This window comes from Gopherus evgoodei, chromosome 7 (assembly GCF_007399415.2).
Source record: "Gopherus evgoodei ecotype Sinaloan lineage chromosome 7, rGopEvg1_v1.p, whole genome shotgun sequence".
Taxonomy (NCBI): domain Eukaryota; kingdom Metazoa; phylum Chordata; order Testudines; family Testudinidae; genus Gopherus; species Gopherus evgoodei.
In genome coordinates, this window is record NC_044328.1 from 97,376,051 (window position 1) to 97,403,761 (window position 27,711).

Consider the following 27,711-nt stretch of genomic DNA (forward strand, 5'->3'; position numbering starts at 1 on the left):
CAGCTGATCTAGGAGCAATGGACTAGGGACACTAAGATGGATGGGATCACTGGGGAAGGGGAGGCACGCACTGTGGTGGTCCTGGGGCTCAGAGTCGGGGATTTAATGTTGGAGGGGTCTGAGCTAGGGCAGCATTTGTGCAGAGGAATCTGAGCCTTTGGACGGCCCCCTACACCTGTGAATGAGCTCCAGCAAGACAGGCACGCACCCTGCACAGACCACATGGTGCCATGTTTGGGGAAAATCAGTTTATGGGGACAATGTGGTGCTGAGGGGTCCCCGTACCCCCCACTTCCCATGAGTAGTGAGTCCTGGGGGGGAGGACTCAGCTCCCCCCGTCTGCATTGTCACTGTCCTCTTCCTCCTCCAGGCTGGGCTGAATGGTGAGCCCTGATGGCCAGACCAGCCCCTGCTCGCGGGCAAGGTGCTGCCAGCGAGTGTCGTCACTTGGATGGGTGAGGTAGCGCTGCCCCACACGGGTCTCCAGCTCCCGCAGGGCCAGCCAGGTCTGGAAATCCTGGGGGAGACGGACACAGCTCACCAGCAGGTGCTGGGGGGAGTCCAGGCTCCTCCTATCAGGGATGCACCCTGTGCTGAGGAAGGGATCTACAGGGGATGAGAAGAGCTAGGGAGGGGGTTGAGTTAGCCATTTCCTGTTGGGAGGGGGACTGGAGACGGGGGTGAAGCTGGGCAGGGGAGAGCAGGGTGTTGAGTTCTGGGGTGGAGCTAGACAGTGCAAGGGGATGGAAGAGGTGTGTTGTGGGGTGTGGATTGTGGGACAGAAGGTATCTGCAGGCAGGGATGTGGGTGGGGTGGATAGGGATTGAGGGGTGGAGGGAAGGTACCTGCAGCCAGGGGTGGTTCAGCGCCTTGTTCACACTCAGTCGCTTCCTCAGCTTCACTTGCAGCAGCTGGTGGATGAGGCTGACAGCTGGGAGGGAAGGAGAGGGTTACATAGGCCAAGACCTCTCCCCAGCTCCTCTCCCCAGGGAGCACAGCCATTGGCTGCCAGGGCCTGCAACATCCAGATTTCCTGGAGGTGCCCTAGGGCTGCCGCAGGTACATACAGGCCATGTTCTGGAGGTGCAGGGGCAGTGTACAGCGAGTGGCATGCCACGGGGGAGTGGGGGTTCTCGCCCTTGAGGGAGATGCTGGCCCAGGTCTGCTGGGGGTACCAGAAGGCCTATCTGGAGGTAGGTGGCAGTGTGAGTGGGTCTGGGGTGGTGCGGGGGGGGTCTTACACTCGAGGAAGATGTTGGCCCAGATCTGCTGGGAGTACATGATGGCTGCAGTGTGGAGGCGGGGGGGGGGTAGGGGTGTCTCACCCTCAAGGGAGATGCTAGCCCAGGTCTGCCGGGGGTACATGAAGGCTGCGTTCTGGATCTGATCATTGACGTCCTCCTCCTCATTGAAGGGGAAGGTCCCGCTCAGGCTGACATAGATGATGACGCCCACAGCCCACATGTCCAGGGCACGGTTGTAACCATGTTGCCGCAGCACTTCAGGCGCCAGGTACGCCGGGGTCCCCACCAGCGAGCGCCGGAACGATGACTCCTCAATGATGCGGGCGAAGCCAAAGTCACAGAGCTTTACCTGAGGGTTAGCATGAGGGTAGGGAATATGGGGCATTTCTCGGCTGGGGGCCTGACTGGGGAGACCAGCTGGCTTGGGGTAGGGGCCTCTCCCCTCTGGGGTGCCAGCTCTGGTCTGGCCCCTAGTTGGTAATACAGTCTTGGCTGAAAGGGGAAGAGAGAGTGGCTGGGATGGGGCAAGAGCTAAGATGGGTGTTCAGGGAGAGGGGCGGAAGCGGGCTCCAGGGAGGTGGGCTGGGAGCCGGGGCAGGGATTGTCCCACCTGGGGGTAAGGCTCATCCGAGGCCAGCAGCACGTTCTCTGGCTTGAGGTCACAGTGCACAATGTTCTGGGTGTGCAGGTGGCGCAGCGCAGACAGGATCTGCAAGCACAGGGGAGCATCACTGGAGGGGGTGGTTACCTGCTTGGGGGCGGGAGGAGGAGTACCTAATGGGCTTACGCACAGACTGGATGTAGCATGGGGGCTGTTGCACACTCACATGCGCTGGTGAGTGCCGTGTGAACCGTGACCCAGGCATTGGGGAGCAGTGATGGGATTGTGTGTGTACATGCACAGTGATGGTGCAGTGCTGACGTGCACAAGTATACCACCATGCTGAGAGGTGTGAGTGATGAGCCTGGGTGCGGTATGCAATGGTGACAGGCCCACAGCGGTAGGCATGCTGGGGATGAGCAATGAGGAGCAGTGCATGAGAGTGACTGGCGTGCCACAGGGAGCAGCATGTGGGGGGACGGGAGCGGCGTATGTGGGTGTGTATATTTTCACGAGGACTCTACGTTGTATGCAAGCTGTGATCATGGATGGTGCAGCATCATTAACATGCCCACGGGGGACATTTGTGGGGAGCCCAGGCTGGAGGGTTTGCTTGGTGGTCCTCACTCTGCTGTGAGGCCTCTCTGGGGGGTTGGGGTGGGGAGAGCTGGGGCACCCACCTGGGCAGTGAGGAACTTGGCAAGGGGTTCGGGCAGCCGCCCATTCTCGCTGGACAGGATCATTTCCAGCATGTCGCCATGCATCCGCTCCATCACCACAAAGAGCTGGGCGGGGCTTTCGAACATGCACTCCAGGTGCACCACGCAGGGGGCGTGCAGGCTCTGGCAGGGGAGAAGATGGAACTGCCTGAACTGGGATCCTCCCTAGCCTTGGAGCCCTCCCCTGTCCCTAGGACACACACACAGCCCAAGAACCCTCCCCCCCACTCAGACTTGCCCCTAACCCCGCAGGCCCTTCTCCAGTAGCTGGTGCTGGACTGTCTTGGAGCTCCCTCCAGGGGACAGGGCTCCAACAAAGCCCCCAGTACGTCGGGGGAGAGAGTGCTGCCTGTCCAGCCGTTGTCCCCTTTCCCCCTCTGGGGCTGATGGGCAGAGGCAGCCAAACATGTCTATGGAGGAGATCTCTGGGCCCATCAGTGGTGGCCCCTCCCAGAGGGGAGTCTCCATGTTCCCAACATCCAAGGGTCCCCTTTCCCACACATCCCCACCCTTCCCACCAGGGTCTTTGTGTTTCCCACCCCCAGGGGCTCACCTGCAAGATGGAGACCTCATTGCGGAACTGATTTTCCTGCCGGGGAGGGAAGCGCAGCTTGTCGATGACTTTCACGGCCACATCCCGGCCAGATTTCCTGTGCTTTCCTGGGGGGCAGAAAGGGAGGCAGAGCTGGGGTGGGAGGGGTATGTGGCAGGGGTGGGGGGAGATGTGCTGCTTTCCTGGGAGGTAGGGCAGGGGTATCAGGGCTGGGGGGAGATGTGAATTGGCACACAATGGGTGAGCAGTGGGCAAACCGTGCTCCTGGAAGCATGACAGTGATGGGATGGGCATGGCTATGGCACCTGGGGAGCCATAGTGAACACGTTTGCTCCTGAGGGGAGCACATGCAAGCTGAGATCCCAGACTGTGGCCAAGGGGGAGGTAGGGGGATCAGCACAGAGGGAGGGGAATTATTGGGGGACATGGGGGGGGAGCCAGGATGGGAGTTGGGGAGCTGGGGAGGGCACCTACCGCCATACACCACCCCGAACTGCCCAGCGCCCAGCACCTCGTCAGGGAAGATCTGATAGGAACGGCTGATGTCCTGGGGTGAGGGACAAGGACAGGATTGGGGGGATTGAAGCATGGTACCTGCTGGGGGCAAATCCCTGACAACCCAGGCCTAATGCTCCCGCTACTGTCACCCCTGCCACCATGCCCTATGCCTGGCTTCCTCACCCCAACACCAGCCCCCATGTTTGCTCATCCCCTCCCCGTGCCAGATTATGCACCCCACCACTCCTAGGGTTTCCCAGTGCCATCCTCTCCAACTCACCGTGTCATCTGGGGACTCATAGTCAGAATCTGCAGAGACAAGACACAATGGAGACATGAGAAGAACCTGGCCTGACTGGGACATCCAGACCCACTGCCCTATTCTCCTGGGAGCAGGAGCCAGCCACCTCTCAGATGGCCACTGGGGATGTTTATACATGGATCCTTCACCTGGTACTGAGATGCAGCTGTCTCTGGGATATGGCACAGGGGCTGTTAATACAGGGATTTCTTGCCCAGCACTGAGATGCATATGCCACTGAGGTGTGGCACAGGGATTGTTAACACAGGGATTCCTTGCCCAACACTGAGGTCTGGTTGGCTCTGCAGTGCAGCATGGGGGCTGTTGAATTAGGGATGATCCCTCACCCAGCTCTGCGATGCAGCTGGCTCTGGGGTGGGGCTCATGGCTGCCCATAGAGGGATCCCCACGGTACTCACTGGGCTCCTGGACAGAGCTGTCAGGCTGGGGGTTCACAGGCCATAGAGCCTGGCGGATGGCCCTGGCCCAGGCCTTTCCAGCCTCTGCCCTTGCCCAGACCTGCCCTGGCTCCCGCTCACTGCTGTGCTCGCCCACGTAGTACACCAGGGCCTCTGTCACCAGTTCAAAGCAGGGGGGGCTCCCGCTGGATGCCAGGGGTGTCAGCCCCTCCCAGGGGCGGATCTGGAGGATCTCAGACAGCGGCAGCTCCTGCAGGAAGAGTAAGACCATTGGACAGTGGCTGGGCTCCTCTGGGGTGAGGAATCAGGAAGTGGGGTCCTGCGGGGGGAGTGCAGGCTGCTTTGAACTAGGGCTCCGGGGAAGCAGGGTGCTGTAGGGAATGGGACCCCTCACCTTGTAGAACTTGCCTCCGCTCTCACAGTGGAAGAAGCTCAGGCTCTTGCTGTCCAGCACCCAGTAATGGCGCTTCCTCTGGGGGGCACAGAGATGTTATTCTGGGGGCATGTGTCCATCCCATCCCAACCCCCCCGACATCAACATTGCTCTGAAATGAGACTGGCCAATAATCCCCCTCTCCTCCTCTCAGTCCCCACATAACTAGTCCTGGCCAGCCACGAGCCCCACTCCCTGACACCCTCCCATCCCATACCCCATCCTGTTACTCCACCGCATCCTGCCTACCTGTGACTCCACCCCCTGAATCATCTGTGGCCCCACCCTCTGCCCATCCGTTACCCCTGCCTCCCATTCTCCTGTGACTCCACCCTCCCATTCCAGCCTGCCTGTGGCTCCATCCCTGACCCTTCTGTAACCCCACCCTCTCTCCCCAGCCAGGGCACTCACCATGGGGTCCCTGCTGGTGAAGTGCACCATCCATCCCTCCAACAGGACGGCGCTGCGCAGCCTCTTGGTGTGCCGGCAGGACTGCACCACCCGCATCAAGGGGATGTAGCTGCTGAAACAGGGGCTGGCGCCAGGGGAGACAGGGACTCAGATACTGGATTCCTCAGCCCCAAAGGTACAGCCTTCCACCACCCACCAGACTCCCTGGCGTCAGGCCTCCTGGGTTCTATGCCCATCTCTGGCAGGGGAGTGAAATCTGGTGGTTAGAGCAGGGATTGAGAACCAGGATTCCTGAGTTCGCTGATCCCATGGGTGATCCCCTTCCCATTCTGTACCATGGAGCAGCAGTCCCAGGGAAACCATGCAGCCCTACCCCCACCCCACATACCCATCCTTGGGGGGTCCCTACCTGAGGTTGGTGTGCAGCTCTGCCTCTAGAGTCCCAGGACTGGGCTCTGTCTTCTCTGTGTCCTCTGCCAGCTCATGCCCACTGGTGCCCTCCCCATCCACTGGCTCTGGCTTGCTAGATGGGCACTCTGGGGTCTCACCATCTGTGTGGGTGAGGGGGAGAGTGTGATACCCTGCTTTCTGCGAGGCCAGCAAGGAAAACACAACAGGGAATAGGGACTAGAGCAGGGCCACTGGGCACCAGGATTCCTGGGTTCTGTGCCTGGCTCTGAGAGCAGAGTGGTGGCTAATGGTTAGAGCAGATGGGCTGGAAGCAGGGGAATGACAAAGAAGGGCTCAGGCACCCCTTGTCCCCTGACTAGAATTGGAAATTGAGCCTGGCTGTCCTCCCAGAGGGGTGACCAGGCCAAATCTGAGGGTGTGGGGTCCCTGTACCCCTCCTTGGCCCTCCCTACTTCTGCAGTCCTGGCACCCATGGGCACTGGGCATCCCCAGCCCCCAGGAGAGTGGGAAGATTGAATCTGGGCTTTTTGTGCTGCCTGCAGAAGAGGAGATGCAGAAAGAGGATGGGGCCTGGGGCTCCCAGAACTGCCTGGCTCTGGTGGGGACAGTGCTCTTCAGCCTGACAGCTCTCTGGGTGAGAGCTCAGTGCTAGGAGCAGAGCAGGGTGTGGGGGTGAGCATGAGTCTGGGTGCAGAGGCAGTGTAAGAAAGTAAGGGCTGGTTTGGGGGACTGGCAGGGGTTGGGGGCTGGGGACAGGAGGCGGGGACACCAAGCTGGGGGCAAGACAGGGCAGGGAGTGCTCCGTGCCCTCTCCTTAGGAAAGTGCTGTTTGTGCCCTGGGGGGAATCAGGACTCCTGGGTTCTATTCCTAGCACAGGGAGGGGAATGGGGCGTGGAGCTTCTGGCCCAGCCAACCTTAGAGCAGTGGAGCCTTAATGCTGACCAGACAGGGTCGCTGAGCTGTGATCCAATGCATTGTGGGATAGCAGTGCAGGGCACTTTGGGAGGGGTCAGGCTTCCCCATTGAGCAAGCTGAGCAGGGGGCAGAGCTGGGGTTGTAAATGGAGTAGTGCTGGATATGTCTCCTCCCTGCCCCTGTGGCCCCATCTTTACCTGCTGTGCCAGGGGCCAGGCTCTCCACCACACACTGATCCGGCACAAACTGCTCACAGCGCTTGTGGCAGTTGAATTTACAGTCTGTGTGGGGAGAGGAGAGAGGCAGCAGGGTGGGGCAGTGCGCCAGCCGGGATCCAGCTCTCCTTTTCCTGCTGGGGTCCCTGGAGCAGTGTGGCTGGGTGCTACCTCCCACAGAGGTAGCGAGAAAGGGGGAGTAGCCCCCCCCCTCAGAGCAATTGGCTCAGGCTCTTTGCAGACTCAGGCAGTGTTGCTGCATTGGTTACAGCAAGGGCAGCTCCTCCCTTTTATCTCTGTCCCCTGAATCCTCCCCACTTCTCCCTTTGTACCTATGATGTTCATTCCTCTGGCATGTGTGACTGTTTCTGCTGGTTCCCTGTCAGCCCGAGAAGGGTGGGGAGAGGCTATGGAGACCGTGACTTCCAGCTCTCTGTACAGGGTTCTCTTGATAAGTGGCCCCTGAGGGGCAGGGAGGCTCCTTGTGAATGCAGCCTCACTGGGCCAGCAGACAGCAGTCAAAGGGGGCACCTCGCTGGGGGGTTTGCTGGGACATACCATCAGAAGGAGCTTCCATTGTTGAATGGGGAAGCGATGGGGGCAGAGCTCGAAGCTTGGTTGCCAAGTTCTGTACCCCTACACCCCAGTGGGGCCACAGTGACCCTGAAGTCAATCCCAGCAGCTTCCCAGGCTAGGGTCAGGCTCCTCACCCCAATCCTGGCAGTGTCCCAGCCCGGGGTCAGCCCTGTACCCCAATCCTCTGCGTGGCCGCAGCTGGTGGTACCTTTGCACTGTAGCCCCTGGCGGAAGAGCCCCTTGAGCAGGCGCTTGCAGTGCTGGCACACAGTGGGCCGGGTGTACGAGTGGATCTGGAAGGTGTGTGGCACTTTGACCTGGTTCAGATCCATCCAGTCCTTCCAGAGTGGGCGGCCAATCAGTGCAGGGCCCTGCGTCTGCTGGCCCCACTTCCAGTGGCTGATCTGCAGGGGAACCAGAGTCCATGTTGTAGAGTGTGTTGAGTGTCCCCACCCTCCCCACAACTCCACACTGTTCCTATCCCTCACTGCACCCCACTTTCCAGGGACCCAGCCAAGTTGCCAGCCACCCCCAATTCTGATTTATCCTGAGTCTCTGCCTGGCCTTCCCCATCTCATCAAGCCATCACTGCAGGGGGTTAGCAGCCAGAATTCCTGGGTCCTATCCAGCTCTGGGAGAGGAGTGGGGTGTAGTGGCTAGAGCAGACACCGTATTCCTTTGCAGGGTGTATTAATCACCTCTGAAGTCCTTGACCTTCCCGACACCTAAGAGCCATCCCCCTCTGGAATCCTTCCCCTGGCTATGTTAGTCCCGGCTCCTACCTCCTCCAGGCTGCCCCCCACGTTCTGGCCAAGGATAGGAGTCCTGGGGCTGGTGGTAGCGCCCAGTGAGTGACTGGCCAGCTGGTTCCTCCTCACACCGCGACAGTTGTTGGGGATCTTGAAGGCACAGCGCTTGTGATAATTCAGCCCGCAGCCTGGGGAGAGTGAAGAGTGAGGACTGGGGTCCCTGCCAGGCCTGGAATGGGGGGAGGTGGGTGCCCTGGCCATGGGTCTGGGAGTCCGAGAGCATCTCCAGGAGATTGGGCAGGCCTGGAAGGAGGGGGCTACTGGTGCACAAAGGGCTGAGGAGTTCAGCCAGGCCTGGGGAGAGAGGTGCCAAAGGGACCCAGGAGATCTGGAGGGAGCATTGTCTGCCCAGTGGGACCCAGGGGATCAGGCCAGGTGCAGCAACGGGGGTATGGGCACCAGAAGGACCCAGGAAGGGGAAGAGGGCTGGGGTCAGTCGGAGGGACCCAGGAGACTAGGTCAGTCCCAGGGGTGGGAGGGGAAGGGGTGGACACAGATTGCTCCATACCTTGACACTTTAACCCTTGACGCACCAGCCCCCAGAGCATCTCCCCGCAGTAGTCGCAGAAGGCTGGGGCCTTGTAGGAGTGAACAAGCAGCACGTGGGGCTGGATAGTGAAATCCAAGGAAATCGAGGCTGGGGGGAGAGAAAAGAGTGAGGAAGGGGTGGGTTTGATAGGGGGCATGGGAGTCCAGGGCCTGCCCCTCTGTGGGGAACTGGCTCCGATCTGCCCCTTGGCATGGGGACTGGCTGGGTGGGATGGGGGAATGGAACAAGGAGCCTTTCCCCTCTAGGGGGCTCCAGTTCTAATCTGCCTCAGGGTGGGAGACAGGCTGGCTCAGATGGGGCAGGGAGAGGAAGCTGAGGCCTTTCCCCTCCAGGCCATGCTCGGCATCCACAGGCTCTGGTGCCCCAGGACTGTCTCACCCGACAGCACGACCTCAATCAGGTCCCCAGCATGCACAACACTGTCTGGCCCCAGGTGCTCCAGCACATTCTCTGATGCGGCGTCATGCCGGAATAGCATGATCTTCTCCGACACCCCCAGGAAGCTGTATTCGGGGAACTAGGAGAGAGATGGCATTAGAACCCAGGCCTCCTGGGCCCCCCAGGTCTGCACTAACCATTAGATCCCACTCCCCTCCCTGACCCAGGACTGGGAGAGGGAAGGGAGCACAGAGAGTCCCACCGTTAACACCAGCCTCCTGGATTCCTGTATCACTTCTCAAATGCTCACATTGATACAGAAATGCTGTGTGTTCTCATTGTAACTGCATTGAGCTAAAATGCAGCTGCTTCTGGGGTGAGGCATGGCGGTTGTTTATACAGGGATCCTTTAACCAGCACCAAGATGCAGCCCCTTCTAGGGTGGGGTACAGGAGCTGTTTATACAGGGATCCCTCGCCTGGCACTGAGATGCAGCCACCTCTGGAGTGGGCATGGTGGTTTTGTATACAAGGCTTCTGCACCTGGTGCTGAGAGGCAGCTGCTTCCGGGCTGGGCTGCATGGGTGTTTATACAGGGATCTGGCACTGACATGCAGCTGCCTCTGGGGTGGAGCACGGGGACTGTTTGTACAGGGCTAGTTGTATGAGACTCCCCGCTCCCTGCAGCCAGTTGAGCCCTCCCTGCAATGCCACGAGTGAGCACAGAGCGGAAACAAGCTGCTCTGCTGGTTATGGCGGTTTCCTCTGTCACTTGCTCAGTGCAGGGGGACTGGGCAGCCGGGGAGGGAGCAGGCCCTCAGAGCGCAGGTAGGAGGGACAGGGCCCCACTGACCCCAGCCGCAGTGGAAAGATTGACTCAGCATGGCTGCTGCAGCACCCCCACCTAAGTGCTCCCTGTGCTGTCATGAGATGGAAATTGGTGGGGAGGGGGCAGGGGGCAAAGGAAATGCGGGGGAGACAGGGAACCTTTGAATAGCCACCCTCCTGTGAATGAGAGAGCTCAGGTCTGCAGCAGGGGGGCAGGCCCAGGCTCAACCTCCCCCCCAATATTAAGGATGTCCCCTCTTTGGACCTTCCCCAGTCATCCTATACTTGGGTCACATCATTTTTCCCCCGACCTTGAATCCTGTCTGCAGGCCCCCTGGTAAGATCAGACCCCTGCTCAACACCATGCGCTTTCCCTCCTCCCCCAAGGGTGCTGTCCAAGGGCTCTGAGTGCCCATGAGGTTCCCCAGGGAGTGAGCCCCCTGCAGCCTGGCAGCCCAGCACCTCCCATCTGCTACCCTATCTGTGGGACACTGCAGTCTCCAGCCCAGTGTTTCCCCCAGGCTGTGTCTCATTTAATCCATCTCAGGAGAACAGCAAATCAATCTCCAGGCACCAAGAGGGGAGGAGGAACAGTGGTTAGAGGAGGGGAGGGCAGGATGCCTGGAGTCTATTCCTAGCTCGGGGCGAGGGGTGAAGTCTAGTGGTTAGAACGGGGGAGGTGCTGGAAGGTAGGACTCGGATTCTATTCCTAGCTGAGGCAGGGGAGTGAAGTCTAGTAGTTAGAGCATGGTGGGTGGGAGCCAGGACTATCGGGTTCTGTCCCCGGTTCTGGGAGGGAAGTGGGGACTCACAGATTAGCTGGGGCTGGAAGTCAGGACATTGCTGGGTTCCACAGCTGCTCCCCTATATTCCAAGCACTGATCAGACATTGAGCAAACTAACTCCCCTGGTGTCTCCATGACCCTCCATGGGCATCTGGGCACAGCCTTTGTGATTCCTTCTGGGGGCCCCTTCCCATCCCCGCACCCTGGATCCTGGCCTTTTCACCTGCGCTTCCCTTCTCGACAGCCCTCCAGCATAGCCTCATTACCTTCCTCTCCACCAGTTCCACTGCCAGGTGCCGCAGGTGCCCGTAACCCAGCTCCTCTGGGGGCAGCTTGTATGACTCTCGGGACAGCCCAATCTGCAGGTGCACAGATACTGTGCCCAGGGGCTGGCACTCCAGAGCCATGGACAGCACCAGGTGCCCGGGAAAGCTGAGTCTTGTGCTGGATTCACAACCTCAGGGGACACCTCCTGAGGGTCTCACGTGGGGATGGGGCAGGGCAGGAGGCAAGAGAGAAAGGGGTCCCTTCTCGTTCCCCGCCCCAGTCCTCACACTGTCTCCCTGCACTGCCTGCCCCACTGCTTCTCTGAGCTGCAGGAAATGCGGTGTTAACTCTCTGCTCCCCGAGAGACAGAGCTGTCTGCTGATAATGATGTGAGCAGTCTGCAGCCGGGTGGGTTAGTGCATGGGGGTGGGGAGCCAGGTTCTGTCTTCGCTGTGGGAGGGGAGAGGGATCTAGTGGATTAGATGGAGCAGGGGGAACCAGGACTCCTGGGTCCTATTCACATTCTGCTAGTATTATAGTGGTCCCCCATCAAAGCAACACCTGCATGGTAATGAATTATCCCAAGTTTGGTTCCTGGTGAAGGGGGTTCACAGGGTGAGATAGGGGTGCTGGACGTGGTGGGTCACCACTCAGCTGTCATCAAATCAGTGGTTCTCAACCAGGGGTGTACATACTCCTGGCAGTACGCTGAGGTCTTCCAGGAGGTACATCAACTCATCTAGATCTTTGCCTAGTTTTGCAACAGGCTACATACAAAGCACTAGCGAAGTCAGTGTAAACTAAAATTTCATGCAGCCGATGACTTGTTTGTACTGCTCTATATACTATCCACTGAAATGTAAGTACAATATTTATATTCTGATGGATTTATTTTATAATGTGGTAAAAATGTGAGTCAGCAATTTCTCTGTAACAGTGTGCTGTGACACTTTTGTATTTTTGTCTGATTTTGTAAGCAAGCAGTTTTTAAGTGAGGTGAAATTTGGGGGTATAGACAAATCAGATTCCTGAAAGGGGTACAGTCGTCTGGAAAGATTGAGAGCCACTGATCTAACTCAACCCCAATGACTTTCATTCATTGCACTGATGTAGGGTCCCTGTCTGATCCCTTTGACTCCTAGGGTCAGTCGAGAGTCACCCATTGACTGCAGTGGGGTCAGGGCCCGATTCTGACCTCAGTTCCTCTGGGTGAAACTGGAGTCACCCCCTCCCCAAGTGGCATGGGAGCCAGCTCGTCTCCACACCCTCAGCTGGATCTGTCAGGAGCGATGGGCCTGCACAGGCACAGGGGCAGTGGGTGGGGGGGCAATGGGGATGGGCTGGAGCTGTCCTGCTCGGACCCAGGTTAGGTTCTCTGGGTGAACAGCATAGGCCAGAGCTCCCAGTACAGTCCAGATTCAGGAGGGAGGGGATAGGACCCTTCATCACAGTTGGGGGAGAGGAGGACAGGGGAGAGGAAGTGAAAGCACCAGGGGCTGCTATTGCAGCAGGTCAGGGAGCTGCAATAGTGCTCCCCCTCCTGTTCTACACTCCTCCTGGCCCTCACCCCACTCCCACTCTGCAGACTCCCTGCCCTACCCCTCCACACACACACACACACCCCGTCCCGGGCCTCACAGCCCTCTCACCCCACCCTGGGCCCGACACAGAGTCCTCCCAAGACAGCTAGGCCCTACCCCTGCCTGCTCTGCCCTTTCACAGAGCCCCTGCCCCCCTCCACCTCCTACTCTGCACCCCCCACAGACACTCCCCCACCCCCGACTCCTCCCTACAGTCTTAGGCCTCATCTTGCCCTTCCACCCTGATCATGCTCTGTTCTCCAGCTCCTTCTTGGGGCCCAACCCAGGCTCACTCCATACTGCTAAGCCCCATCCTGGCCCTACAGGGCCCCCCCTCCTAGGCCCCTGCCCTGTCCCCTCCCCCCCCCGTGGTGTTTAGGAGTCACCACAGTGACAGCATTACAAAGGGGGGGGGAGAGAGGAGCTCTGATCTAGAACCTCCAGGATCCCAGAGTTCTGGGGCCACCAGGAAGTCAGTCTGGGACGTGGACTTGGCTGGGGGCACAACAGAAGGAGGGAGGGGCATTTAGGGGTCACTGAGGGAATTGGATTGCAGGATCCCAGTCAGGGGGAAGCACCATGGACTACCTGACCGTGCCTGTTGTGTCTGGCACCCAGATGGAGAAGCCTCCATACAAGGAGGAGATGTCCCCTGTCTCCCAGGCCTTCTTGCAAGCCACCTCGGCCTCCTCCCACCCTCTGAAGATATTGAAAGGTAATAGGGTGCTCCCTGGACACCCCATTCCCCCACTCCTTTGCATACATCCCCAACCCATCTCTTAACCCCCTACTGCCCAACACCTCTCCCCAACAAGAGCCAAAGGAAAGATGGGGCTCCTCCTGCCATAACACTCTCCCCCTCCTGCAACCCCTCCTTACCCCCAAACACCCCTTATTCCCCTCCCCACCAAATCCCAGCACCACTGCCTGAGGAGAGCCAGAGGGAACATGGAACCTTACCGCACCCCAAGCCCCCCACAGGCTGCACCTGACCTCTACACAGCCCCCCATACAACCCACAGCCCACCCTTCCCCACCTCCCATAACTATCATTTGTCCTGTTCCTTCCCTATCATGGCTGATCTGTGGCATCTGTGCCCAGGCAAGCAGGACCCCTGGCAGAGGCGGAAGTGGAGGGGCACCATGGTCCTGCTGCGCCTGGCATGGGAGAGGACCTTGCCCCAGCTGCTCACCCTGCGGGCCATCATCCAGAAGCTCACTCAGCTGCTGGCCTTTGAACTCTTCATCCTCACCGTGATTGGCATCCACACAACAGTGCTGGTGGTGCAGACCTTCGCCGTGGTGCAGGTCCGTGGAGGTAAGGCTGCCCCCGCCCTGACCTGGCCTTGGGAGTCATCCCATTCCCCTCCCCCCCATCCCAGCCATGGGGATCACCTCTCACCCAGACAGTGGTCTCCCCAGTGCCCCCTGCTAACCTAAGAGATGCTGCCACCCCCCCTTGAGGTCACCCCATTTCCCCTTCCAAGCAGGTGGGTGGTGTGTCCATCTCCCCTCAGGGACTAGCTCATAGTTATTCTGGGTATTATGGTAAAGCCTGCTGACCTGGGTGAGACCAGGGCACCTGTCATGCTGGGCACTGCACAGACTCATGGTGAATGACAGTCCCTGCGCTGAAGAGCTCAGAGTCTGAATAGACACAGGGAAACTGAGGCACCAAGTGCGAGCATGTTGGCCCAGGTCACACAGGTCAGTAGCAGAACTGGGAATAGAACCCAGCATTTGTGGCTCCCAGCATCCCTGCTCTAACCACTAGGAACTCATCTCCTCAGAGAGAGAACCCAGGAGTTCTGGCTCCCGTACCCACTAGGCCATGCTGTCTGCATTCAGGAAGGGGCTGAGTCCAGCGTGTGGGTGCCCATTGCCACACAGGGTGTGTTCTCTAGGCCAGGCGTGGATGGCGAGGGCAGAATGGCCTAGTGGGGACGTCACTCCTCATACCAGCCCCCTCACCTCCTCAGAGTGGTTCTTCTCCGCCATGGACGCTGTCTTCCTGTGCATGTACGTGCTAGAGGCACTGCTGAAACTCATCGCCCTGGACCTCAACTACTTCCGCAATCCCTGGAATGACATTGGTGGGTCACCATGGGAGCGGGCTGGGGGAACCCTGGCTCATAGGTGAGGCAGAGAGATTGGCTGGGGTCTGGTGGGAGGGTGAGATGAGCCCCCTGGGGGTGGGGGCAGCAGGGCAAGAGAGCAGGTGAGTGCCTGGGAGGGGACAGTGTGCATTTGCAGGGGAAGTGGGTGTTGGGGAGCTGTGGTGGTGCCCCCTCTCCTCGAGGCTGCTGCCCTCTCCTCACAGATTTTTTCGTCATGATCATGATGGTGCTGGACTTTGTGCTGCCGCTTCTCATCTCCCCGGGCCACACCACCCACGACAATGCTGGCAGCCTCTTCCGCGTGCTCCGTGTCTTCAAGTGTGTCCGGGCTGTGCGGGTCCTGAGGCTGCTGCTCACACTGCGGTCAGTGCCTGGCGGGCATGTGGGGTAGAGGGAGTGAAGCACCAGGCAATGGAGCTGGGGCCCTGGGTGCTGTACCTTTGCTATGACCCCTGCCTTCTCCCTGCCCCCCAGGGGCCCTCCCCTGGTGTGACACCTGGATGCCCCCTTGCTCTTTCCCTGCCCTTCTGGGTGGCCTTCCCTGCTGTGCCTCCCTGGGTGCCCTTTTGCTCCCTACCTCCTGGGTGCTCTGCCACCTGGGTTCCCTCCCTGCTTTCTCCCTGTCCCCCAGGTGCTGCGCCCCTGCCTTGTGCTGCAATGCCCCTGCTGACCCCCTGCATCCCTCTGTCTCCCTTGGCAACCTCCCACACACTCACATGCCCTGAGACACAACCCATGAGTGGGTTCTTTTCTGGCCAGTGCCCCATCCACAGCAGATGCCATGGGTCTCTGGAGCTCCTGCAGCCCTGAGCCCCCCCACAAAGCCCCTGTCTCTGTTCCCAGGGTCCTGGAGAACCTGCAGGAACTGACAAGCACCTTCGCGTTGTCTGGCCCGTCCATCGGGGCCATCCTGCTGCTGATGTTCACCTGCCTCTGTATCCTGCCATGGGGCGGGGTCAAGGGGGCTCTATCCTTCCCCACAGCAAGATGAATGGGGGGTGCTATGAAATGAGAGGGGGTGCAGTGGGGCTCTCTCCCCTGTGGGGTCAGGGTGCAGCGGGGGCTCTCTTCCTGGGAGTACCTGATGCTCGCCAGGGCTGGGAGACACCTCACCACCACCTGCCCTTAGCATGAAGCAGCCTTGTCTGTGCCTATTATAGATCAGCTGCCTAAACCCACCAGCCTCTGGCAGCACCAGCCTGGCCTTTCAGGCCCTCGCAAGCCCCGCTCTCTCTGTTCAGGTCATGACAGAGCATGTCCTGCAGCATCCAGCCCTTTAGTCACTGGACGCTCCCAGACTCCCCAGGCTTACTGCTCCCAAAGGAGCCATACAAAGTGGCTGGTAAGTCAGCTCAGGTCCACCCCTTTGCCTGGCACCACGACACCTGCATTTATAGGGAAAACAATAAGTCTATTGTCCTAGAACAGAGACTCCAGTAACATATTGGAAGCAAACGGTAAAACAAAACAAAATAGGTGCCCAGTTTTTAGCACCTCAGCTTAACTCTCTGGGCACCCTCCTGTTGAAAAAGCCTGATCTCACCTAAAGGTTGCTCCAGTATGTTCCACCAAGCCTAGCCGAGATCCCACATTCATTAAGCAAACCCACTGTCCCTTCCCTTCCTAGGTGAGGGATTCCTGCCTGTTTTCTCTGCCCCCCAAATATAGTCAAGCAAACCTTTGAAGTGCATCTCAAGGTAAGGGCTCTTCCCCACCCACCTTCTCTTCCTGTTGGTTGCTTTCTGAAGTTCTTGCACACCTTCATTTGCAGTCAGACTGGTGCTAGGCAACCCCATTAAGGAGCCACTACACAATACACATGCAGACAGATCCATGGCTAACTGGCCCTTGTCTGACAGGAAACCTGTTTTTCTACCCTTGCTGGTGGTCCCAGCCACAGCTGTCAGACCATATTGTCAGTGCACGTACAGAACTCCTTAGACAGCGTCTGCCTCATGCCTTTCGTGATGGTAGGGGTCTGACACCGGCTTGTATCTGAGACCTCACGTGATGTTCTTTGGTGAACTAGACCACACGTCAGACTCAGCAGGTTCCTGTAACCCCTCTACACCCCACTCCCCAGGCGGCATTGGGAGGTCCTTGGCTCACAGCACTGTTGCTCCTTACCCCCTCACTCCCCAGTCATGTTCTCGGTGGTGCTGCATGACCTGTTCCAGAACTCTGACCCCTATCGCTTCGGGGAGCTCTTCGACACCATCTTCACCCTCTTCCAGCTCTTCACGCTAGACGACTGGTCCTTCATCTACCTGGACAGCATCCAAGGGGGTGAGACACCTTCCCCACCCCTGCACCATAGGACAGGACCCTGGTGTTCTATCCCCATGCTGGGAGGGAAGTGAGAGTTTTAGTGCTTAGAGCAAGGGGGGCAAGGGGCTGGGAGCCAGGACTCCTGGATTGTAGCTCCAGTTCTGGGAGGGGAGTGAGATCTATTGGGTTATAGTGGGATGGCCAGGAACCAGGACTCCTGGGTTCTTTTCCTGACACTGCTCCATGCCCACTTCTCTTTGCAGGTGCCTCATACATTATCTTCTTCCTGATGGCCTACATCCTCATTGAGTACTTCACCTTCCTCAAGTGAGTCCAGCCCCTTCAGCACACTGGTCCACCCTTGCTCCCAGCTCTCCCATCCCCTCCTCATCCTACTTCCATATCCCTATGCCCCTCCACACACCTCCTCCCTCCTGGCGCTTAGCCCCTGGAGAGGGAAATGGGCCATACCCCTGCTTGAGCCAGCCAGTTCCCACACCTGGGGACCTGATCAGAGCCGGTGTCCCTTAGAGGGGAAAGGACCCATCTCCCAGCCCTATCCCACGCCCCTTTCTCTCTCTCTCTCAGCCTGGTCATCGCTGTCCTGGTGGACAATTTCCAGTTGGCCCTGATCAAGCGCCAAGAGCTGCAGAAGCAGAAGGTGCCTCTCCCCACACCCTAAGGAATGGGGGAAGTAGGCATGTGAGGGAGTTGTCTCAGCAGCCTAGCTATTCCAGTCTGGGAAGGGAGTGGGGTCTGGTTGGTTACAGCAGGGGTGTGTGGCTGGGAGCTAGGACTCCTAGGTTCTATTCCCAGCTCTGGGAGGGCAATGGTCTCTAGTGGTTGGGGGGTGGGGGGGACAGGCTTCTTAGATTCTATCCCTGGCTCTGGGAGGAGAGTGGTATCTAGTGGTTAGAGTCAGGAGGTGGTGGAGGTCAGGGGTCCTGGGTCCTCTTCCTGGTTCTGTCCCCAACTCCCTCCATGCCTGAGTTTCCCCCATTGAAACATGGGGACAATGGGCTTTCCCTGGTCAGGTCCATGTTTAATGCTGGGCTTGTTCCTCTCCCCCCTCCCTTGCATTACAGAGTATGCTACAGCCCAAAGAGAGCAGCATAGAAGATATTGTATCAGGCAAGCCAGCCCAGGGTAAGCTCCCCTCTCTCTAGTTCTGGCTGGTGGGGGACAGTTCAAAGGGGCAGTATGACACACACACACGGGTTGCTTAGGGAGTGGGGGATACCTGGTTGGATGGGCCCATGGGTCTGACTCCTGGATACCAGGCTAGACTCCCAAGTGTCTGCACTGTGGGGAGCCCCCTCTTGGGGGTTCTCTGTCTCCATGAAGTGTTCAGCCCCCAGACACTGGGGCAAGGGGGTTCCAGGCTATTGTTGAAGTCCAGCAAACTCATCTCACCCACACACCACTCCCTGCTGTGGGTTGTTGGCAGTGGTGGGGTTCTCCTCCCTGGGGCGAGTGGAGGCTGGTGTCTCCCCGCCTGGCTGGAGTCCCCCAGACATCTCTCTCTCTGCCCCCTCACAGAGGGACACATGAAGCCAGAGGATGATGAAGCCTTCCTGGCTCAGCTTATCAAGCACATGGGTGGCAGCGAGAGGTAAGGGGGCCCCATGGCACGGCCTCTCCCCATCATCCCATGTGGAAGTAGCCAACATGGGGCATGTCAGAGTGGGGTAATGCACCCTTCCAGCCCCTTTCCTCCATCAGATCCATGGGCCCATCCGGCCTGGTATCTGTGCCCCCCCCGCATCAGGTCCACAGGCCATCTGGCCTGGTATTGCCCACCACAGATCAGTTCCAGGGGCGCATGTACCCAGAGGGGCCCTGGCAGGAGGGACTCTGGGAAGTAGCACCCCTTGGGAGAGCAGGCTCTGACCCCGGGGAAGTCACTGTGCCCCATCCCAGCAGGGAGAAGCAGCTGCTCTTCACCTACCTGCAGCTGATGGCGTCAGTTGAGCACCTCCAGCAGCAGTTCCGCTCCCAGGCCGCCACCACCGACAAGATTGTCGACAGCTTCTTCGAGGTGGGGTACCAACATCCAGTGCAGGGAAGGGATGGATGGGCCCAGAGGTCTGAGCCAGGGCAGAGGATACCAGGCTGGATGGGCCCAGGGGTCTGAGCCAGGAAGGGGGGATACTGGGCTGGATGGGCCCAGGGGTCTGAGCCAGGACAGCAGGAGGGGGAATACTGGGTGGGCCCATGGGTCTAAGCCAGGAGGGGGGATACCTGGTGGGATGGGCCCAGGGGTCTGATTCAGAGTAGCAGGGAAGGGGGTGGGATACTGGGTATGATGGACCCACTCTAGGAATCCATCAGTAACCATCACTGCGCTGCCAGATGCAGTAGTCCAGGGGTAGATCCTGCCCCTGGGGTAGGGCTCAGTTTGTGGGAGCCCCATGGTGTAGCAAGTTGGGGTGGCTCCATGCCCAAGTGCACCATGCTGCCCCGTCCCCTCTGGGCAGGGATCAGCAAGGAGACCCCAGTGGAGGACACTACTCTCTCCCCTCTGTTCTTTGCAGACAGCTGAGCAGGACTTTCCCCACCACTGAAAAGGCCGGGCTGTCCACATTGTGGGGGAAGGACGTGCCCAGAGGCCGGGGCACTGCAGCCATGAGGTTGGGACAGGCCCCAGATCCAGCCCTCGCCGAGACACTGCCACAGCTCTGTATTAAAAGGTTCCTGGCCACCAGGGATGCAGGGGAAATGGTGTATGAAGAGTGACAGCGAGTGGAAGGATGTCAGGCCACACCATGTCTTTTTCCCTGCTTTGGGCCCCAGACTCCTGGGTTCTCACCTCAGATCTGGGGAGAGAAGGGAAGCTGGTGCATTAGAATAGGGGTGGGAGGCTGGGAGCCAGGACACATGGGTTCTATGCCCAGCTCTGATGGTCTTCCAATGTACACTGGCTCCTGGTCCTCCCCTGAACACAAGACACACACAAGCTCAGCTAAAGGACCCTGCAGCCCCTGGCCTTGGCAGCTGAGCCCTATGGGGAAGCATTTACAAGGGCCTGCCCCTGAGGGAGGGCACCAGCTGCCCAGGGATCCCTGCTGAGCTGGTCTTAGGGGCCTTGGGAATCTCAAGGACAAAGGGCAACTGAGGTCCGTGGCTGGGAGCAATACCAGACAGATTCAGGTGGGGAATGAGGGGCAGAGGTTTAGCAGCGAGGGGGATTCCCAGCAGGGCAGCTCTCCTGGGAATAAGGGAATGCTCCATCCCTTGAGGACTTTACATTCAGGCTGCACAGCTCTAAAAGCCATGCTCTGGTCCTACCCCCAAATCTGGGCCAGGGGCAGGAAAGGCTGCAGGGGTCAGGCTGGGGCTCAGAACGGGCCCCTCCAGAATCAGACATATCAATCTTCAGGCACCTGGGGCTTGGAGCCTTTATTGGAGAGCAGTGGGGACAGGGTGCCAGAGGAAAGGGCCACCCTGGGAGAGGGGCTGGGTAAGGCAGTGACTCCAGCCTCTGGGGGGTGGGCTGTCCTGGGCCAGCCATAGGAGAGCTGTGCAAACACAGAAGGGAAGCACTTTTAGCCCTGGGCTCGCAGAAGGGTGGTCTTGTCCTGCTAGTGCTTTAAATGGAGCAGAACTGGGAACCACAAAAGGTTAGTGCAGCCAGGAGGGCACTGGACTGGGAACCAGGACTCCTGGGCTCTCTTTCCTGAGCTGGGCAGTCCCTTTTCCCTGTTTACTCTCCCACCTTGGGTCTGTTAACGACTGTGAGGTCCTCAGGACAGGGACTGTTTCCCATTCTGTATTTGGGCTGCACCTGGAACAACAGGGGTCTCTGATCTTGCTCACGGGCTGCACTATGCCCAGTGCAACAGGGCCCCCCAATCTCGGTTGGAGTCTGTCTGGTGCCTGGCACAACAGTCCCAACAACTGCATAGTCCAGTGCAGATGGGGCTCAGAATAACACACCAGGCAGTGTCAGGACCCCGGTCAGATGGGGGTGCCAGTAACCCATGGGGCACAGCTTGACACTTGCCCCTCAGCAGCGCTCCCCCTCCGGGGAGAGGCAAAGCCAGCCCCAGCCCCACTGCAGTACTGTAGCGCCATCCAGGAGACCTGCAATCAGAGAGGGAGGGATCAGAGCTGACTTGGACCATCATGGGCCAGGCCTCCAATGGGACAAACCCAGAGTAGTTTTGTGCCCCACCTCCTCTGGCCCCTCTCAGTGCCTGACAGGGATGAGAGAGGATGGGGGATGATCCCTGGATCTCAGCCACAGACTGGCCAGCACAAATTCACTCCCCCTCCCACAGGCCTGCGGTTGCCAGCTCCACAATCAGCAATGACTGGAGCAAAGCAGCCTAAGCTGGGGATGAACTGATTATGGAGCAGGGTGATAGGCTAGTGGGTTACAGTATGGGGGCTGGGAAACAGAACTCTTAGGTTCCATCTCCAGCTCTGGGAGCAGAGAGGGGTCTAGTGGTTAGAGCGGCAGGGGAGGAGGGAGGTATGCGAGCCAGGACTCCTGGGTTCTGTTCTGTCCCTGACTCTGCCACTGACTCTAAAGTGACTTTGGATGAGTCCCTTACTTCTGTTGGTGCCTGTTTCCTTTCCGTCCTTCGTCTGTTCAGACTGAGAGCTCTTGGGGCAGGGCCTGTTTCCCATTGTGTCTGTGCTGCGCCTGATCTCGTGGCAGGCAAGGCTTTTAGGTGCTACTATAATACTAATAGAACAGCAGTGTCCTGAGCTAGGTTTTCTGTCTGCCTAGGTGCTGGGTCTGTCCCTCAGCCCACCAGCTGCTGACCCTTACCTCGTTAGTGAATTCATCTAGTGAGGGATCATTCCCATTTACAGATGGGGAAACTGAGGCAGAAAGCAGGGAAAGGACATAGAATGATAGAATTGTAGGGCTGGAAAGGACCTCAGGAGGCCATCTAATCCATAGCCCCACGCTATGGCAGCGTTACATAGCTCTAGCCCATCCCTGACAGGTGCGTCTTACCTGTTCTTAAGACCTCCAGTGATGGAGATTCCACATCCTCCCTGGGTGATCTGTTCCAGTGCTTAACCACCTGAGAGTTATGAAGCTTTTCCTGATAGCCACCCTAAATCTCCCTTGCTGTGAATTAAGCCATTTATTTCTTGTCCTATCCTAGGCAGGCATGGAGAACAATTGCTCACTATCCTCTTTATTACCATTTACATATTTGAAGACTTATGTCCCTCTTCAGCCTTCAATTCTCTCGCCTAAACATGCCCAATTCTTTCAACCGTTCCTCACAAATCCTTGCTCTCCTATAGGCTCTCCTGTTTGTTCAGTTTTCCTAAAGTGTGGGGCACAAAACAGGACCCAGCCCTCCAGCTGAGGCCTCAACACTGCTGAGCAGAGCACAGCAATTACCTCCTGTGTCTTACATCCGCCCCCTCCTGCTGACAGAGCCCAGCATGACATTTGCCCTTTTCACAACAGCAGCATGCTTTTGGCTCACGTTGGATTTGTGATCCACTACTCCCCAGATCCTTTTCTGCAGCTCTATTGCCTACCCAGTACGTCCCCATTTGATAGTTGTGCATTTCACTTTTTTCCTATTTTGCACTTGTCTGTACTGACTTTCATCTTGCTGATTCCGGATCAGTTCTCCACTTTATCACCATCATTTTTCATTCTAATTCCATGCACCAAAAAGCTGGCAGCCCCTCCCAGCTGGGCATCATCTGCAAACCTTAAAAGCATACTCTTCACTCCATCATCCAAGGCATTAGTGAAAACACTGAATAGTACTGGATCCAGGACAGACCCCTGCAGGACCCCACTCAATACATCCTCCCAGTTTGACAGCGAACCAAAACTACTCTTTGAGGATGGTCTTTCAAGCTGTTGTGCAGCCACTTTATAGCAATTTCATCTAGACGACATTTCCTTAGTTTACTTATGAAAATGTCCTGTGGGACTGTGTCAAAAGCTTTACTAAAGTCCAGACATCATGTCCACTGCTTCCCCTTTATCTACCAGGCCAGCAACCCTGTCAGAGAAGGAAATTAGATTGGTTTGGTATGACTGATTCTTGACAAACCCATGTGGCTATTTCTTATAACCCTAGTTTCTTCTAGGTGCTTGCAACCTGATTGTTTAAACATTTGTTCCAGTATCTTTCCTGTATTGTAGTTAGGCAGACTGCTTTATACATTCCCAGGTCCCACTCCCGTCCCCCTTTTTAAAGGCAGGTACTATGTTACCCTTCTCCAGTCCCTTGGGACCTCACCAATCTCAGAACCATTAGAGGATGCTTTGGCTAGTTCCTTAAGTACTATCAGGCAATTTTCATCAGGCCCTAGCAAGTTGAATACATCTAACTTATCTAAATACTATAAAATCATGGAACTGTAGGGCTGGAAGGGACCTCAAGTGGCCATCAAGTCCACCTCCTTGCACTGAAGCAGAACCAAGTAAAACCTAGACCATCCCTGACAGGTGTTTGTCCAACATGTTCTTAAAAACCTCCACTGATGGGGATTCCACAACCTCCCCTGGAAGCCTGTTCCAGAGCTTAACTACCATTATAGTTAGGAATTTTTTCCTACTATCTAACCTAAATCTCTCTTGCTGCAGATTAAGCCCATGACTGTCTCTCCTACCTTCAGTAGTCATGGAGAACATTGGCCTCTTTACAACAGCCCTTAACATATATGAAGATTGTTCCCACCCCTCCATTTCCTTTAATCTGTTCTTTCCCTAGTTTGCTGTGAGACCTTCCCCCATGCTAACAGTAATTGTGTTAAGCATCTGCTCCCAATTAACCTTTTTAGTGAAGACTGAAGCAAAAAAGGCATTAAACACTTCAACCTTCTCTCTCTCTCCTCCATTATATGCTCTCCTTCCCCACTGAGTAACGACCTACACTTTCCTTAATCTTACTCTTATTTCTGATGTATTTAGAGAATCTCTTCTTGTCCAAGGTCAGCAGCAGAGCTCAGAACAGAAACCAGGAGTCCTGCACCCCAGTGCCCTACCCATTATGCCAGTCTGCTGGTGTTGGCAAGGTGGCCAGGACTGTGGCACATCCTACCCCCTCAGCATCGGGGATGGCTCCTGAACCCACCTTCAGAAAATGACTGGCTTGGCAGAGGGCTCAGTGTGGGGAGCTCTGCTCTTGAAGGCCACACCATTCCCAGGAAGTGGGGAGGCCAGGAGTGGGCACAGCCAGACGAGGTGCCACCTGTCTCCCAATGCCTCCTGCAGGTTGCGACGCCAGCCCAGGTCATAGCAGCGGCTCTCCCCAAACCACTCCCTGGTCGTCTGGCCACGCAGGCTCAGCAGCACGTGTAAGAACAGGAAGCCGGAGCAGAAGAGGAAACTGACCACACAGGTGTCAGCCATGAAAGCGTAGACGAAAGTTGAGGTGCTCACCTGGCCTGGGGAAACACAAGGGGGTGCAGTCAGTGCTAGAAGCCAGGCATTCCCCAAGGGTGCACCTAGCATCCCCCAGACACAACCAGGTGTTGGCATGTTCCCATTAACCCTGCTCTGCTCCCTGTTCCACTGACGTGCCTGCCTCTGGGGTAGGGCACAGGGACTGTTTATACTGGGATATCATAGTTTCCTCTGGAGTAGGGACTGAGGGAGGGCTGGGTGGCTCAGGTGACAGGGGAATGGATTGTGGGATTTCTAAGGAGTTGCCTATGCTGGAAGAGCCCCCGAGGTGCACACTCAAACCACAATCTGCAAAAGCAATATGTGATTTAGGGGTTTCTCAGTTTCCAAGGATATGTCCTAAAAGGGTCTATTTTTCAGAGGGTGGAGGATCAGCAATCTATAAAATCAGGGCCCTTTATGGAGCTTCTGGCTGATGCCCAAAATCACCAAATCTTGATCTGATGTTCCTGAGGCTCGGCTGCAACTCACAAAGTTTTTTTATCTAGGTATTTCCTAGTTTGTTTTTTTGTTTAAATAAAACCAGCTGAGAGCAGCTTAGTCCCAGGGGAACCAGTGGTGCTCAGCCCCCACATGTAGATGGACCCCTCCTGGCAGGTCCTGCCATGGCTGTACCCGTCAGCAGCATGAGCCATGGCATGAGGAGGAGGACGATGCTGTGCACGGTGACTCCCTCGTGCAGCAGGGCCATGAAGATGTCAGCGTTGAGCAGGCTGGCGTAGAGCAGGGCCACCCAGCCGTGCAGCAGGAGGCACAGGAAGTAACGGTAGTTATGGTAGCCCACACACTGGCCCAGCAACACACAGTGGTGGTCCCGGCGCAACATGCACACATTGCAGGTGTAGCAGTGGTGACAGCGGGGGGGCATGTGGGACTGGCAGGTGTAGCAGTACCTGGAAGGGAAGCACGGGCCTCAGGGGGGTGATGCAGCATTTCTCTGCCCTCCCCCACCCCCTGGCATTCCAATAGCACATCATATTGTGCTTTCTCTAGGGCTGGAAATAGAGTGGCAGCCCCAAAAGCAGGTCAGCCCTGGGCAGGAAGTCACCAGCAAAGGACAATGGGCAACTGTCCCCATTCCAATCCCAGGCCGCTGCCACACCTTCTTGTAGAAAAGCCCTCTCACAAACTCAGCGAACGGCAGCATCTGACAGTGCTCTAGCACCAGACTAAAGTTTGCCCAGTGTTGAGCTGCAGCTGTTTCAGGTGGGGTGCAGGTACCATTTAAACAGGGATCCCATACCTCGCCCAGCACAGAGATGAAACCACCATGAGGATAGAGGGGAATGGGGCTGTTTATACAGGGATCCCATCTCTCACCCAGCACAGAGATGCAGCCACCTCTGGGGTGGGGTGCCAGGGCTGTTTATATAGGGATCCCTTACCTGGCACTGAGATGAAGCTGCCTCTGAGCTGTGGGAGAGCCCTCTGCCTCCCTCTGTCCCAGCCATACTCACTCCCAGCCCTGTCCCACGGCGCCTTCGGACACCATGACACCTTTGATGCTTGGGCTGGTGGTGACGAAGAGGCCCATGTTGCCCAGCACGTTGGCCAGGAGGAAGAACAGGAGGGGCAGGTGCAGGGCCAGGGGCAGCTGGGTGGGCTCCGCAGCCCAGAGAAGCAGGCAGAGCACCTCTATGCACACGGCCCCCATCAGGGCCACGGTCACACACAGGGGCAGGCACAGCGCGGCATCCAGGCGCTGCCACCGCCCGCCCCAGCCCGCCCGCATGGCTGCCAGGGGGCGCCCCACGCGAGCGCTCCCGGGGGCACAGATCAGCCTCTCCCGCCGGGGGGCGGGGGTGCTGAGTGACACCCTGGCCTCAGGGGAGGGGGCGTCTCTCGTGGGCCTGGTGCCCACCCCGAGGTCTCTGCACGGGGGCGGGGGAGGTGTCTCTGTCCCGGATCGGGGCGCGAGGCAGGCCGCTCTCACTCGCTCCTCGGCCTCGCTTCCGCCTCCGCCTCCAGCTCGGGCGCGGGAGCGCGCCCGACCAATCAGGGGCGGGGAGAGCCGCTTTGCCCAACCTTCCCTCTGACAGAAATCGCGATCGACCAGTCACGGTCCCGGAGGGGGTCATGATTCCCAGTGAGGAGAGCAGGGTCGCTGTGCCCGGGGGCGGGTCGTCGTGCCCAGTGAGGGGAGCAGGTCGCCGTGCCTGGGGAGTCATAGTGCCCAGTGAGGGGAGGACGGTGACCAGACGTCCCGATTTTATCGGGACTGTCCCAATATTTGCTTGTTTGTCTCGCGTCCCGACCAATGTTAGGTCGGGACACTGAACAAACGAGCAAAGGCTCCGGACCCCGGAAGGGCTCGCGCCCTCTCCCGCCCCAACTCCGCCCCCTCCGTCCCCCATTGGCTTCCTCCCCAAATCCCCGCCCCCACCCCTGCTCCCTCACTGCCCCATTGGCTCCCTCCCCAAATCCCCGCCTCTTGACAAGCACGCCGTGCCTAGGAGACGCAGGGGAGCACGGGGTCGGTGTGAGTGTGAGTCCGGCCTGGCCGCGAGCCGGCAGGACTCGGTGCGGTACTTGGAGGGAGAGTAGGGGACCTGGGCAGCGGGACTCGGGAGCAGCCGCAGCTCCCACTGCCGCGGGGGAAGGAAGTGGCCAAGCACTTGGCGCTCGGCGGCTGCAGCTTTGGCGCCCGGGCCTGTTGCGGGGACCCAGCAGCGCGCACGCTGCTCCCAGCCCCTGGCCAGTCGCGTCTGGGCTGGCTGCCCAGCTGGTGCAATCCCGCGGCGGAGGCATCGGCAGCCCAGCCCCGTTCGTTCCCCTGCGGGACCCGAGCGGGATGGGGGGGCTGGGACCTGCTGTCCCCACTCCGGGGCTGCCCGCGGGATTGCACCAGCTGGGCAGCCAGCCCAGACGTGACTGGCCAGGGGCTGGGCGCAGCGTGCGCGCTGCTGGGTCCCCGCAGCAGGCCTGGGTTCGGGCCTGGGCGCCAGAGCTGCAGCCCCGAGCTTGGCCAGCGGCCGCTTCCTCCCCCCGCGGCAGTGGGAGCTGCGGCTGTTCCCGAGTCCCGCTGCCCAGGTGCGGAGAACAGCCGCCACCTGGCCCCGCAGGCCACCCCCTACTCTCCCTCCAGGTACTGCGCCCGAGTCCTGCCTGCTTGGGGCCAGGCCGGACTCACACTCACCCCGGCCCCGCGCTCCCCTGAGTCTCCCGGGCCTCCCTCCAGCGCTTGGGGAGGGAGGAGGAATCGGGGGTGGGGGGTTTGTTTTTGTTTTTGCTCTGCCGCCATTTTATTCCCCTTGCCCCCCGCGTCCCGATATTTGACCTGGGTGATCCGGTCACCCTAGAGGGGAGCGGGGTCACCGTGCCTGAGGGGCCCACAATGCCCATAGGTCTCAGATGAAATTAGCAGAGCTTTGCCCTTTTTCAAGATGGCCACCCTCCCCCCCCTTGTTCCCAGGACCATGCTCTGTCCTGCTGCC

The 27,711-nt window shown here is 58.4% G+C and overlaps 3 protein-coding genes across 13 annotated transcripts; 1 reads left to right on the forward strand and 2 right to left on the reverse strand.

The window, feature by feature from the left end:
• Positions 1–212: 212 nt before the first annotated feature.
• Positions 213–18,912, reverse strand: LOC115654569 (serine/threonine-protein kinase D3-like). 6 transcript variants are annotated; one of them, XM_030568983.1, is made up of 18 exons: positions 18,827–18,912; positions 9,035–9,173; positions 8,615–8,743; positions 8,080–8,234; positions 7,506–7,701; positions 6,704–6,787; positions 5,589–5,730; positions 5,180–5,303; positions 4,730–4,807; positions 4,336–4,585; positions 3,896–3,924; positions 3,592–3,664; positions 3,118–3,224; positions 2,526–2,687; positions 1,855–1,953; positions 1,326–1,593; positions 846–931; positions 213–517 (listed from the first exon to the last, which is right to left on the reverse strand). In XM_030568983.1, the coding sequence occupies exons 2-18, from the start codon at positions 9,132–9,134 to the stop codon at positions 326–328; spliced, it is 2,274 nt and encodes a 757-aa protein (XP_030424843.1). In that variant the 5' UTR covers positions 9,135–9,173; positions 18,827–18,912; the 3' UTR covers positions 213–325. The 6 variants fall into 6 exon arrangements, with proteins under 6 accessions (XP_030424843.1, XP_030424845.1, XP_030424844.1 ...); XM_030568985.1 differs by lacking the exons at positions 9,035–9,173; positions 18,827–18,912 and adding exons at positions 14,465–14,572; positions 16,289–16,758; XM_030568984.1 differs by lacking the exon at positions 18,827–18,912 and adding exons at positions 14,465–14,572; positions 16,289–16,758 and having other exon boundaries at positions 8,615–9,173.
• On the forward strand, positions 1,518–19,538 carry CATSPER1 (cation channel sperm associated 1). 5 transcript variants are annotated; one of them, XM_030568992.1, is made up of 12 exons: positions 1,518–1,611; positions 13,112–13,208; positions 13,596–13,811; positions 14,473–14,586; positions 14,814–14,973; positions 15,454–15,545; positions 16,753–16,896; positions 17,142–17,205; positions 17,467–17,539; positions 17,964–18,024; positions 18,418–18,490; positions 18,799–19,103. In XM_030568992.1, exons 1-12 carry the CDS (start codon positions 1,606–1,608, stop codon positions 19,010–19,012), a joined length of 1,314 nt encoding a protein of 437 aa, XP_030424852.1. In that variant the 5' UTR covers positions 1,518–1,605; the 3' UTR covers positions 19,013–19,103. The 5 variants fall into 5 exon arrangements, with proteins under 5 accessions (XP_030424852.1, XP_030424854.1, XP_030424853.1 ...); XM_030568993.1 differs by lacking the exon at positions 1,518–1,611 and adding an exon at positions 19,413–19,538 and having other exon boundaries at positions 11,916–13,208; positions 18,799–18,916; XM_030568994.1 differs by lacking the exon at positions 13,112–13,208 and having other exon boundaries at positions 1,520–1,611.
• A 1,337-nt stretch (positions 19,539–20,875) lies between these two features.
• ZDHHC24 (zinc finger DHHC-type containing 24) lies at positions 20,876–26,269 on the reverse strand. 2 transcript variants are annotated; one of them, XM_030569000.1, is made up of 4 exons: positions 25,735–26,268; positions 24,893–25,170; positions 23,946–24,258; positions 20,876–20,961 (listed from the first exon to the last, which is right to left on the reverse strand). In XM_030569000.1, exons 1-3 carry the CDS (start codon positions 26,007–26,009, stop codon positions 23,948–23,950), a joined length of 864 nt encoding a protein of 287 aa, XP_030424860.1. In that variant the 5' UTR covers positions 26,010–26,268; the 3' UTR covers positions 20,876–20,961; positions 23,946–23,947. The 2 variants fall into 2 exon arrangements, with proteins under 2 accessions (XP_030424860.1, XP_030424861.1); XM_030569001.1 differs by lacking the exon at positions 20,876–20,961 and adding an exon at positions 22,490–22,868 and having other exon boundaries at positions 25,735–26,269.
• Between the last annotated feature and the right edge of the window lie 1,442 nt (positions 26,270–27,711).

What these genes read in the sequence shown, in the direction of transcription:
- CATSPER1 (XM_030568991.1), top strand. Translation starts at nt 13,073, where the DNA reads ATGGACTACCTGACCGTGCCTGTTGTGTCTGGCACCCAGATGGAGAAG. An exon ending in CGTGGTGCAGGTCCGTGGAG is followed by an intron (nt 13,812 to 14,472) that starts GTAAGGCTGCCC and finishes TCACCTCCTCAG; the next exon opens with AGTGGTTCTTCTCCGCCATG. An exon ending in ATCAGGCAAGCCAGCCCAGG is followed by an intron (nt 18,025 to 18,417) that starts GTAAGCTCCCCT and finishes GCCCCCTCACAG; the next exon opens with AGGGACACATGAAGCCAGAG.
- LOC115654569 (XM_030568980.1), bottom strand. Translation starts at nt 11,053, where the DNA reads ATGGCTCTGGAGTGCCAGCCCCTGGGCACAGTATCTGTGCACCTGCAG. An exon ending in CCAAGTTCCTCACTGCCCAG is followed by an intron (nt 1,954 to 2,525) that starts GTGGGTGCCCCA and finishes CTGTGCTTGCAG; the next exon opens with ATCCTGTCTGCGCTGCGCCA. An exon ending in TGAACCACCCCTGGCTGCAG is followed by an intron (nt 518 to 845) that starts GTACCTTCCCTC and finishes CGTCTCCCCCAG; the next exon opens with GATTTCCAGACCTGGCTGGC.
- ZDHHC24 (XM_030569000.1), bottom strand. Translation starts at nt 26,009, where the DNA reads ATGCGGGCGGGCTGGGGCGGGCGGTGGCAGCGCCTGGATGCCGCGCTG. An exon ending in GCCGTGGGACAGGGCTGGGA is followed by an intron (nt 25,171 to 25,734) that starts GTGAGTATGGCT and finishes CTTCCCTTCCAG; the next exon opens with GTACTGCTACACCTGCCAGT. An exon ending in ATGGCTCATGCTGCTGACGG is followed by an intron (nt 24,259 to 24,892) that starts GTACAGCCATGG and finishes GTGTTTCCCCAG; the next exon opens with GCCAGGTGAGCACCTCAACT.